General features: G+C 42.1%; 1 protein-coding gene across 5 annotated transcripts in view; it reads right to left on the reverse strand.

The window, feature by feature from the left end:
* KALRN (kalirin RhoGEF kinase) overlaps positions 1–12,930 on the reverse strand; it is a 526,992-nt gene that overhangs the window by 315,749 nt on the left and 198,313 nt on the right. For all 5 annotated transcript variants that reach the window (XM_064514688.1, XM_064514687.1, XM_064514683.1 and 2 more), the window contains exon 4: positions 3,758–3,950. In XM_064514688.1, the coding sequence (XP_064370758.1) occupies positions 3,758–3,950 (193 nt within the window). The remainder of the gene's footprint in view (positions 1–3,757; positions 3,951–12,930) is intronic.

Consider the following 12,930-nt stretch of genomic DNA (forward strand, 5'->3'; position numbering starts at 1 on the left):
CATGTAAAAATTAAATGTCACTGGAGTATTAACAATTAGAATTTATTGCTCGTAGAAAGAACCGTTCATGAATCACATGCAATCAAGATGGTTTTAATTCATTCAGATTTTGCTAAAAAAAGTAATCACTGGTAGACAAATGCACTGGGTGCCTGGCGAGCAGCTTAAAGCTTAAGGACCCAACAACTGAAGGCTATTCCCATACATTTTTGACAAATTATTTTTACTGAAATATGAGCACAGGCTTCCAAATATTACAAGAGATTTTCAGTGGTCATGTTAATACCCCAGTTGGCAGCCCTTAGAGGCTTGCGATGTTCAGAAAGTGCTGCCCATGTATCCCCTAAAAATCAGGCCTCTAAAGAATGTCAGAGTTTGTGCTCTTCAAAAATGGAGGCACTCATAATCACAGCAATCTTGAAAAAGTCATCTATAAAGAAAAATACCTCAAGTCCCATCCATTATCCTGAATTATGTCCAAAAGGTAGGCTGCCCACTGGTTTAAAGTTAATAATAGGCTTTTCTTCCAATTTTTTTATCCATCTAAAAATATCAGGCATTCTGTAATGTATTAAAATGGGATTCTATTGAGCATATGCTCAGCAGAAAGATTATTTTAAAACTCTTTTGCAGTGTTCCTTCATGAAAAGGCTTTGGGGAAGGGGGAGGGCAGGGGGAAGAGCCAACAAACACTGGGAAGGTAAGTATGCAGCTTCAGAGAAGGATTTCAGATTTCTAAACCTCTTGACCTGGACACTGACCCCTTCAAGGTATTTAATAAGATAATTCAATTTATAATTTAACAGCCTGTCAAGAAAAGACTTCTCCTTATTGCTAATACCTGGGCATTCACCCTGCAGTATGTCTAGCTACTGCAAGCATTGCTCTTACGTTCAGAATTTGACATGATGATATAGCAGCAAGGTTTTGCATTTGAAAAGTTCTGCAGCAAATCTCTTTATTCAGATTTGTTTCTCTAGGGAGTTATATCAGACTAATATGAAAACAACCTTACTTGGGCAGGTATGTGGTAAGACAGAGTAATTGTTTCCCAGGCATCATTCTTCTTTCTTAAAAAAAAAAAAAACTCTCTAAAAAGCACTGTCCACTATTTAAACCCCTTCAGCAGAAGGAAAATAATTTTGAAGACATCTCTGAGTTAATGCTAACTAAGCTTCTTGGTCTATCCCTCAAAGTGGCAGGAAGTTGTGGAATCTGCATTAGTCAGTCAAACCCTTTTTTCCTTTTTTCTTTACCTGACAAACTTGTCCCAAACAAACCAAAGCATACACTCTTTGGACTGTAACACTGAACCACTCTATCAGAGAGTGTCATGATAAAAATCCAGATCATTAGCCTTCACTAAGGGTCATATTCTGCTCTGGCATATCGCTACTGCTTCCATTAAGCTCAGTAGCAGAATTTGGCCTTAAAACTGACACTAGTAACTATTACGTTTGTAGATGGGTTAAATCAACATAAACTTCCACTGCCTTCCACTGCAGCCTATTCCTACGAGCATCTACTGTTTAATCATAGCTGTGAAAAATCCCCATGATGGTTCAGTGCAGAGAACATGCACACCTGCTGCCCCCATAAATCAAATAAATGCAAGGGGTATAGATCTGGGATGATTATCCAATATTCACAGTTCTTCTGATAAGAGCGCATAACCTGCCCTAGAGTCTGAGCTTACCAGTAAGCAGCAGCAAGCACAAGAATCCTTTAAAACAGAGGTTCCTGAGTTGTGGCCTGTACATTGCAGTGAGTCTATGGGACGACAGGCCATGGCCTGAGGAACCTCTTTAAAATCCTAAAATCGAAGGACTCATCAGTTCTGTGTGCCTGCAGGTGGTCCAAGAGAGAGCAGGAGAGCTGATGTTTTGCTCCTCTGGTCCAAAAGTTTGTGAACCATTATAGGTGCCCACATTACAGCCTGGCAGAGAGACTAGGGCTCAAAGGCACACATGCAAAATGAAAATACCCTTAATGTGTGACAGTGTGTACAGAAATGAGTCAAGCGTTTTTAACACAATACAGACTCAGAGCTGTAACTATGAAGAATAGCTTGACCACAGTTTACTCTTCCCTATCATCACACCAACTCCACACAATGAAAAAATGTAAGTCAAGCCTCTAGAGTATTAACACATTTTAAAACAACCATATGTTCTAAAAAATATACTTACTTGAGGACTGATACTTTACTTCTAGATTTTGAAGCTTTAGGGAGATATCGATTTTGTTTATTAAACCACTGGAAGATTGAAATTCAGTACTGGATAAATACGCATAAGCTGTCTTGGGCTTCTAAGGGACTGCCCCTTCATGTCCCTATATAAGTGAAACAGAGGGTTTCACATATGCCATGAGCTATTCTATTACTAGTCCCTGCACAGGCTCCCTCCTGCTCCACGTTTTTCTGCAGCCCCTATTTCTCCTTTCTTGCCCTTTCCCACTGCCCCGACCCCCCTCTGTCCCCATACACAGCATTGCCAATCTCACTGCTCTGTAGCAGCAGCGACTTCTGCCAGGGCCAGGGATTTCAATAAGCTTGGGAATCCGCAAAGGTGACGCAGACCCATACTGAAGACAGCCTTGCTGTCAAAGGCTCACAGGAGAGAGCAGCAGACATGGAAGGTAAAGGCCCATTTAAATAAGGTGGCATTTTTTAGTTGACTGGTTTTAATCAAGTTTTCATGAGACAGGCAGGAAAAAAACAATCTACAAATACTTAAACTGCGATAATACTGTAAAAGTTGGTTAATGCTTAGTGCCAATCTAGTTGCCCATTGCAATTCAACAGTACCCTTAAGAAGAGGTTGAAAATAAGGACGTATTTACACCACACTGACCTCAATAGGTCTGAAATCTATACTTAAATATACTCTTCCATTACAGTCACCATTAAGAACTGTAGCAAAGTCTACTCTGATTTACAGAGGTACAAATTCAGAGTATGTCTCTAAAATTAATGGACTGGTAAGTAAGAGAGCCAACTACAGAATAGTATGCCAGCAAAGAACAAGAAAAAAAAATCAAGACTATAACTCATGACTGAGCACATACTGATTGATATAGGAGCACTTCATGCACCTGAGCTTTGCTTCTGTTTGGGTAAGAAACTGAAATTCCCAGAAAGCTAAGACGCAATAAAAGAACATAGCTGGCTTCTCTTCATCAATGACAAAGGTAGTAAAATTCCCTTTAATTACGCAGTGTTGTATATTGGCTACCATTCAGCGAATTGCTCAAGGCATCTTATTGTTAATATGAATTGTTATTCTTATTGTTAATTTTGAATAGTAAATTTCAATTAAATTAAAGCAGTGACAATACATTGATAAATTTAGTCTAAATGCCTTTTATTACAAAGAGCAGTTAGGTGACCCTGGAGAGAAGACAATGTGTTAGCATCTAGAGACCTTTATCTTTAGTATTTTGACTGATTTTGTGGTTTGTTTTTTTCCTAAAAGAAACAGAAGAAAGACTGAATGCAACAACACCAAAAAAAAAAAAAAAAGACAGACACATACAAAAACCCAAAGCAAACCATGCACATGAACCTCTAAGATGGAACGTGCATCCCATTCCACAAGTTTGCTCAGAAGGCATCTGATGCCAGGGCAGCAACTCGCTCTGGGAAACAGTCCTCAAATGCTTTTTTCTGCCAGCACAGGGCTTAGGAATTTTTTTGCCTGAAGAAAATTTCTTATCAGGGATAATGCATTACCAGACATCCTCACATTGCTCTTACCTCAAAGATGAACTTGGAACTGCCAAAGTTTGTCTTCTGCTTCTGCCAGAAATTATCAGGCTTTATTATCAGGGCAACGTGAATCTCGGCAGGAAAGGCTTCTTGAAGGGTCTTTAGAAGAGGCTTGATCAAATCCCATTTGGATCCCCGCATATCGATAATAACAGTGAATCCTCGTTTACAGACATCTTCACTGTAGGGATAAAAGCATGTCAGGATAATTAATATTGTCAACAGTCATGCTGAGACTTAGCTTTTGTTGTTAGTATTCAGTGCTTCAGAGCAAAGCAAGGAATTTTATACTTCAGAATAAAAGGCAGAAGATAATATAGCATAAAGGCAATAAGAAATTTTTAAAGTTTTGCTATAATCTAATTTACATGAATAGTCCAGTTTATATGTTGCAGTTTAACCTCCTATTTCCCAAATACATGCAATTTGAATTTTTACTGAAAACATACATATTTTCATACAATTGAGAACAGAATCAACTATATCTATATAGTAGTTATATATGTGTACATATAATGGATTTTGCTTTCTACTTATTGCATTCAGTAAACCACCACCAAAGCCAACGAGCACAGTTCTCCACCTCAACGCTGCTGGCAGCTAGCAATTTTGGGTACCTTCACTTTTAGAGGTCCCTTTAAGTGCTTTTTAAAAGTCTAATTTCCAGAAAAGCACCTGGCAATCATTCTCTGCAAAGAAAGTCCTTGTGACTCAGCATGTGCACTGTTAAAACTGAGGCCCTTCTCCCTCCTGATTGATCTTCCAAATGTTGCAGGGTCTTTTTAAGGTTGCAGTCTTACTTTTCTGCCAGCCTTCACACCTCCCCTCTCAAATGTTAAACACAGTGATCTGGCCTGGTCGTTAGCGATGCACAGGGGCCATGAGCACTGCAAGCACTGGCTTGCAAACATGCCTTCCCTTTTTCCTTGGGAGAAGAGATGAGAAATGTTAAAAGGACATGCTGATTCGGTCAAATCTGGGGCAACTCAGGGAGCTACAGTGTCTGCTGCAGGGCTGAAACACGTGCACAAAAAGTGCAGTTTCCGACCCCTAGTAGCACTGTTGGTAGGGTAATGCTGAAAATTCATCCATGATGCACTCAAAAGGCCAGAATGGTCCAACCGCTGATTTTAATCCTCCCCCCTCCTTGATGGAATGGAGGTTATTGCCAAAAGGGGAAGGTTGGTGGAAGAGAGGAAATGCAGAAAGAAGAGAGGAAGACTGAAATGGAAAGAACAGTATAGGAAGAAGGGAAACATGGAAAAGCATAAGCATATTTTGTATAATGAATACTACAGTGAGGTACAGAATAAAAAATTCTCTTTAATAAATGAATATTCCACCCTTGACCTTTCTGCAAACTGGCCAAGCAACATAAAGAGGATCAATATTGTTGACATGAAGGCATATGTAAGGTAATATAAAATAGCAAATGCTGGTACTGTTGGAATGATTTTGATTCTGAAATATGCTGAGGACAGTTATTATTAAGCATGGTTATAATGCAGATAATGTGAGAATTCATGTTTAGCCTCCACACAAATACTGCCAGTGTGCACGCACACAGGATGGTTTTCACTACACTCTTTTCCTCTCTGAACTTAAAGCCCTCTTGCTGCAAATAAGATCCAGGTATATCTCATTGAAAACAATTCTTCAAAACTTACGATTATGTTTCTGGTCTGGAACAAAGACAGGGCTATCCTTCATAGAAAAGACACTGGATTCAAATATATAACGTAATAATTAAGGTTTTTGGTGACCTTAACAGAATCTAGAAAGGTTTGTGCACAGACAGACCCCCAAGGCAAAGGGGACTTTGCCATTTTAAGAGTGTTCCCTAACTTGAACAGTCTCAGCTTAATGCCAGGAAGGAGCAGTCAAAGCCAACGAGCATGGTCCTCCGCCTTAGCATTACTGGCGCATCCAGAGCACCCTGCACAGTCAGTTCAAAGAAAAACTAGGGAGACCAAGCACTTCCAAATACTGCCAGGAATATAGATCTTTTTATTCTCTTTTTACCTACTGCTGAAAGGTCAGACATCTGAATCCTTCCATAACGGATGCCAAAAAAGGCTGTAAAAGAAGCTTTGTTGGTGGTGCTACTGCCTCTTGCCCTTTGGTATGAGAGCTGAGACAAAGAATCGAATCAGACAGGACTGAATAGAAGGATTTTTGTTTTTCCTTTTTTTCCCTTTTCTTGCAAAGCTTTATGGGGTCTTCAATAACTTCTGCCAAGCCACTGTCTCCTGTTATACTGAACTGACTTTTCCAAGGATTGCTTTTGCTTCAAACAGTTGACAAAGAGATCTAGGAGCTATACGGGCGCACAAAGTACCCCAACAGCAAACATAGCAACAGATAAGTGCAATGTATCTTTTGTTATATAAATAGAAAAAAACCTGCAACCACAGCAAGGCATAACCAATATTAATTTCATTCCAACTCGCCATGGCTGCTGCCAGCCCGACAGCTTACCAAATCTCATCTAAAATGATAATAACTTAATATAATATTTACTGATGAATAACAGAAAAACCTGCTTCGCTAAGCAAAACAGTAATGTCCGGAGGGACTGATGTCTTCTGTTTACGAGCCTGAACTAAAGTCTTAGATCCAAGCAGCCCTGAAATCAGACCCTGCCCCAGCTTTAGAGCGCGGGCAGCGTGATCTCATCCAGACACAAGTGATCGGACACCACCGTGACACCAAGCCTGGCTTGCAGTAAGGTGGATATTCCCGATAGGGAAGTGAGTGATAACTATGGGCTGGATCTTGCATGAACTGAGGTCTCTGCCAGCTGCCCCCAGCCCTCAGGAGGCACTGAGAAGATACGGGGAAACAGAAGGAACTGCCACCCATTCCTATCCGCACCATGCCCAGCAGCTGCGTAGCTCAAAAACATGCCACGACACATTAAATCCTTACTTTCGGGTTTCGGAGACTTCACGGTATGCCTTCAGTGGGAGAATAGAGGGTTACAGTTCCCCAGCCGTTTCTGGTGGGCGTGGGAGAACAGCCAGGGATGCCGTGGGTCAGACCCATTAGTGCCCTCAAGGCCTTGGCAGCAGCCTCCCGTCCCGGCAAGGTGCCCCCACACCTTACTGAGGTCTGGGCTCAGGACGGACTTGCTGAGGAGGGATTTAATTGCTGTGGGGTGTCAGTGGGCTATTTCAGGGGACACAGAGCCAGGGCAGAGCCAGGGAACCGGGGAAGCAATGCGGCATGGGAGCCCTGGGGCTGGGCAGGGGGGTCAGGCTGCCTGTGAGAGACCTGGACGCAGGGTGGGTTTGGGAGGAAGGGAGATGTTGAAACTGTCCCTGGGTGCCCTGGCGGCCGGTGGCATTGGGGCACTCAGGAGCCTGGGCTGGGCCCAGCGGCAGCACTGGGGGAGATCAAAGCCCGGGGCCAGGCCGGGCCCTCAGGAGGGCTGGTAGCAGAGAGGCCCCGAACGGCCAGCGGCTCGCCTCAGGGCTCGAGGCAGCCCGAGCTCGCTGCCAGGACGCCAGCCAAGAGGTGGACAGCCTGATGCCAAACCTGGTTGCCCACCCAAACCCTGCTGTGCTGGGCAGTGCCTCCAGACGTAGGCATTGCCCCCAGCTCATGGCCCCCAGCTCTGGGACTGGGATCCCGCACCCCATGGTGCAGGCGATTTGGGGGCCCTGAACACTGAAAAATGCTCCTGGTGAGATGCTGCTGGCATGGCAAGGCATCCCGCTTTTTAGGGGTGGGAGCACCATCAGGAAGGAGGACAGTGCATGACAGGGGAGTGGGGGGCTGCTGCTACATGAGGAGGTCCCCAGTTTTGGAAGCAGTGCGTGCGTTGGCAGGGTGGCAGGTATCCTGGGGTGACACAGGGTGCACATACACAGTGCTTCCCACACCTGTAAATACAGTAAAGATGTCTGGGAATAAGAATTAAAAAAAGTGCAGATAACAGCAAATGCCTAGGGAAGAATATAAAAGAAACAAAGCTGCAGATGCTTTCACTCACTCCTTTCCAAACCTTGGACGATGCAAAGGCACTTCCTGAACCAGAGGTGCTGTTCAGACATTTAACAGCCCTCAGCAGATTTTTCTTCCATTAGTTTGTCTGACCCTTCCTGAACCCATGTCAGCTTGCAGTATCCACAGCATCTGGTGGCAAGGATACTTCACAGGATACACAGCTTCAACCCACCTTGTTTGCAGGACAACTACACAAGTTTGTTCGCAAGTTTGTTCCAAACTTGTCTCCTGCTTGCTCCATCTGATGCCTCCTGATTCTTATATTGGAAGAGGCAATACGCTGTCATTGCCAACCAGCACTATCTACACTCCTTATAATTAGACCAGATTTTCAACAAACATGCTTGTATTTTCAAGCCTGAAAACTGATGGGATGGGGAAGTGGAGAACAAAGAAAGAATGGAGAATACTCACAGATTTTGTAGGGTAAGATATATCATATCAAGAAGTAACTATTTCACTACTAATACAGAATTTCTTACTTAGAAAGAAGAGGATCTCCCTACCCAATTCATCGTTATAGGCAGGTAAGTTTCTTTATGTAGTAAAATAACTGAAAATAAGTGAAAAGATGGGTACCCCTTTTCACAGATAACGTACGTATGGACTGTGTTTCTCATGCTGAGCAACTCTAACTCAGTTTCAACAGCCTTGCTCACAGGCTTGGAGAACTGGCCCTGCTTGCAATTCTTCCTTTAATGAGAAGAACGGTGCTAACCCCTAACACCTGTGGGTCTGTTGTCTCATCTGAGGAATTTGATTTCTTGGGCACAGTGATAGTTCTACACGCCCTTCTCCAACTCTGTGTGCAAAATTAGCACCCGATTTCTAAACCTGCTTCTTAAAAACTATTATTTAACAGCATTTAAACTGCTGGAAGCCAGAAAGCTGTCTGCTCATTATTTCTACTTTCATTTGCCGAGTGTGCTGTAGAGATGGGCATGAGAGCACTCACACTATGCAAGCAGGGAGCCAGATACTAATCAGCAGTGATATCCCAGAAAAAGAAGAGGGAGATGAAAAAATTACTTATTTAGTTTATAAGCTCTTCAGGGCAAGGACCATCTGCCATGCCATGTCTGTCTAAGGAGCCTGCCTTGGTGGAGGTCTCCAGGTACCTATGCTCATACTGAGGTCTTCAGCTCCTGGAATTAATTCCAAAAAATGACTCCGTAGGAAACTATAGATGCAAATCCAAAGAATTAAAGTAAATGAATAAAAGTGGGCTGTAAAACACAACTGAACAACATAGGTGTGAAAATACAAAAGGCCTAAATAAATGTGAGGACTTCTCACAGGCACATTAGTTAAAAAACTAAAAAAGGCCAAAATTTCAGTGGCAGTGTTCAATTACTGACAGCCATTGGCAGGGTGATAAAACAAGTGGCCACATTTGTAGACATCATGAAGCACTCATAAACTCTGGTAAGTCAGGGAAATCTGCAGACCTCTGTCATCTTTGTGCCGATCAGTCATTTTTCTTCAGGTACCTCAATACGCATTGAGGAAATGACTCTACGTTCCTTTTGAACAGTCTAGCCACGCTTATTACATTTGCTGTTTAAAAGGAACTGCTCAAGCCTTTCCCAGCTTAGCGATCAGGAAAAGCATGGACAGTGGTAATCAAACTTCCTCCACAATGTCCGAGCAAAGCATGCTTTATCCCTGACTGCCAAGAGGCTACATCAATCCTTGTATCTATTGCGCACAAATAATCATTTTAGGATGGCAACTAATGTTGACTGTGGTGCTTAATTTTTTCCAGTTTTGACCAGAAACTGGACAAAACACTCAAATCAAAGTATTTGGGCAATCTGACAGATTTTGGCTCTGCTCATCTGGACTACATTAGCAACACTGAGCACAAAATACTTGATAGTTGATATGTCATTGCCGTTGCCACACTGCTTTTAAGCAAAGACAGAGACTAGCTTCCAGGTTTTAAAAAAACACCCTAAAATATTTGTGAAAACAATACTTAAGTTCTGGATTTTTAAAAAAGCATAAAATTGAAACTCTGAAGCAGATGTGATAATTTTGTCAAAATAAATCTCTCTATTTTGGTTTCTGGGGCACTTCCATAAGGTTATTTTCTCAAATTTCCTCCTTAATTCAGGCACATTCTAAACTGTATTTTCTTTGGCAAGAGCTGACTTGCTGGGTACCAAACAAGTTTAAGCACTCCATGCTTTCTGATTAATCTTTCAAATACCTATCATTGATTACATGTATTTTTCATCCTTACGGTTTGGCCAAAGCTTCTGGCATTTAGAAGCTTCAGCACTTGATTAGCTGAAATAACGTAATATTTCCATTCCCATTTTGCAGTCATGAGTTAATGACAAAGGAGCACATTTAGCATGCCTGTTGGCCCACTAAAAGCGCAGATTTGACATATATGGAATCTCGTTCAAAATATGACTTGTTAACAGCGAAAGCAAGATCTCCTTTAAGAAGGGTCAGTGTAACCTTGTCAGGAGACACTCTCAGCATAACAAGTAGCTCTACGAGCATCAATCTGTAAGCACAGAATCTGCAGGAATTTAATTATTTTTCAGCTCGCCATTCCTCTGACAAACGTGGCTGTAATCAGCCAATTGATTCACAAGCTGAGGGTGGATAAGGGAGAGAAGGAGGAGAAAAACAGGTCCGTGGAAGCCTCCAAGCACACAATGTTATCCCAAAGGCCTCGTTTCTTTCTGGGAACAAACTCTCCTGTCTGGTTTCCATATCAGAATTTTCCAGGGATCACCTAAGTAACTCATGCGTTAATAGTTTTTATCTACTGCATTTCTTTATTCGTCTTCTCCGTGTTTTGTTTATTTGGCTTGAAAATTAAGCTGGATGGGGAGGTTTAAAATCAGCCTCACTTCCTCACCCTCACGCTTTGGTGCTACATTACCATGTTCAGCCTGGAGATCACCTTGTAAATAGAAACAGCTAGCCATCTGTATTCATAATACACTTTCCAGCACATTTGGGGGGACCAGATAAAGTCCTTTCTAATAGATTTAATTGTCAAGCACTCCTTAATCAGCATTATTTATTAAAATATTTGCCTCCATTTAATACGTCGTGGCAAAACATACCTAATTCTTTATCTCAATCAGCAGGTGCATTACTGAACTGTCACACGGCCAGTCTCAGTTGTCACCCACATCCCCCAGTGACTATGCCACCATTCAGAGTGATGGGGCAGTCTGTCTTCTCAAACATCGCAGGACATCTCTGCTTCCTCATCTTCACAGCTCCCTCCCGCGCTAGTACATCAGCCACCAGCTGAAAAACTTAGTGGTACACACCGAGGGTGCACCACTATGGAAGACCAAACCACTGAAAGCTCCCGTCAGAGAATTTCAGCTACCTAAAAGGCTGTAGGTAGACAAATTTTATCCCAAATTTTCCCTCCTGTGATTTCTAACTTTGTTTCGCAGTACATTTTTGTAACATTTTTTTACTGAAACAGTCATTCAGCCTCCATTTCCAATTAATCCTTTATTCCTCACTGTGACCTAAATTTGTTTCTTCTTTCCCAACACTGAAAAGGAGTCATTCATTCTCACTTCTCTTTTCCAAAAAGAGAAAGAAAGAAACCCAAGCCAGTTTCACACTGGCTGGAGCTGGACATAAAGCAGTGATGTAGAGAAGTTTCAGTGACATGTTGTAAAAAGACTTGGAGCCAGTGAGGTCCTGTCCGAGACAAACCTCCCGTCTCGGTTTCCAGCCACTGCTCTTAGGGGACACGAGGTGTGATTGCAAATGGCACAAGAATGCAGATGCACGGCTGCACAATGTCCATATTCAACCCCTGGCTCTGGCCACTTGTCAACAGGAGAAAAAATAAAGACAGAGAAAACAAAAAATTTGGCTGAAGCAAACTGGTGCCACAACGGGTGCTCCTGTCAGTCTCAAGCAAGTAGCTCATTTTGTTCTCCAAGTTTTCCTTTTAAGAAAATGGCTCTGAAGTCAATGCAATTATGTTGTAAAGTGATGTGAGCTAGGAAGGACTCAGACACCTAGCCCAGTGTAAGAAAATCCTTTCCCAATATGCAGCCATGATCCTGTGAGATCATGACAGTACAAGTCCTGCCCGGTACCTAGGTCAGGAGAATCTGAAAGGGTTCAGCAGGGTTGTGTTCTGCTGCCTTCTGCACAGGTGAAAATCCTGATCTACATCATTACCCCAGAACAGGGACCCAGATCTCCACAGGCATTCATCCTCTTATTTCATTGACCAAATAAACACTATTTGAGAAGCTTTCTGTCTTTATTCAAATAGCAAAGAAATAAAACACAGCTGTGTCCAAGATTGCATGATTGCAGCTGTTAAAGCCAAATCCAGAGGATGAATATTATAATTTTTCACATTCCTATTAAGTTTCTGCTGGTAAATGATGCCTTCATACAAACCATTTACCCTCTTCCCCTTTCGTTACTGCACATTTACTATATTTGGATCAATATCTGGCAGGTCTTCCTGAAACAGCTGCTGAGATAAATATGAAATTAATCAAGGCTTTGTTTTCGTTGAAGCAAGGCTACATTTAAAGACTTGTTACTACAACAAAGAAATATTTGAACAGTAAGTACCATTCAACTCTCTCTTGAACATTTAGTGTCTTGTATTTGGGATAATTTAGCAGAAACAAAAAACAAAAACGTTTCACTAAAAGAAAATGATATGTTATTGACATTTGCTGGAAAAAATAAATATTAGCGTTGTGCTGAAACATAAACACACTATTCTTGATAAAGTTTGGATGGGCAGAGACTATTTGAGAACATGTTTGGAGATTCAAATCCACTGGAATTCTAGGTGGCAAATAAGTATGGTGGTGCTTGGTGCAGCTAAACTAGTAAGACCCCCAAAAATTTTTTGGATCTGTTTGTCCTTATTTTAAGCATTTTTCAAAGCTCAGGCAAGAGCACCATGAAGTCCATTTCACATGCAATCACAGCGAGGTTTAGACTACATTCGCCACTGCCAGATTTTCCCATCGGGAAAAGAATACTTCACCTGGGCAATGCCTGCTCAGGGCTCCTAGACCTGGGATCCTGATTTATCAGCTCAAGGCATCAACAACACAACAAAGTGAGCGAAAGGTGAGCAGTAAACGCCTCCAGGAATTCCCGTCCTCACACTAAAACACCAG

The sequence above is a fragment of the Dromaius novaehollandiae genome, chromosome 7 (genome assembly GCF_036370855.1).
Source record: "Dromaius novaehollandiae isolate bDroNov1 chromosome 7, bDroNov1.hap1, whole genome shotgun sequence".
NCBI classification, from domain to species: domain Eukaryota; kingdom Metazoa; phylum Chordata; class Aves; order Casuariiformes; family Dromaiidae; genus Dromaius; species Dromaius novaehollandiae.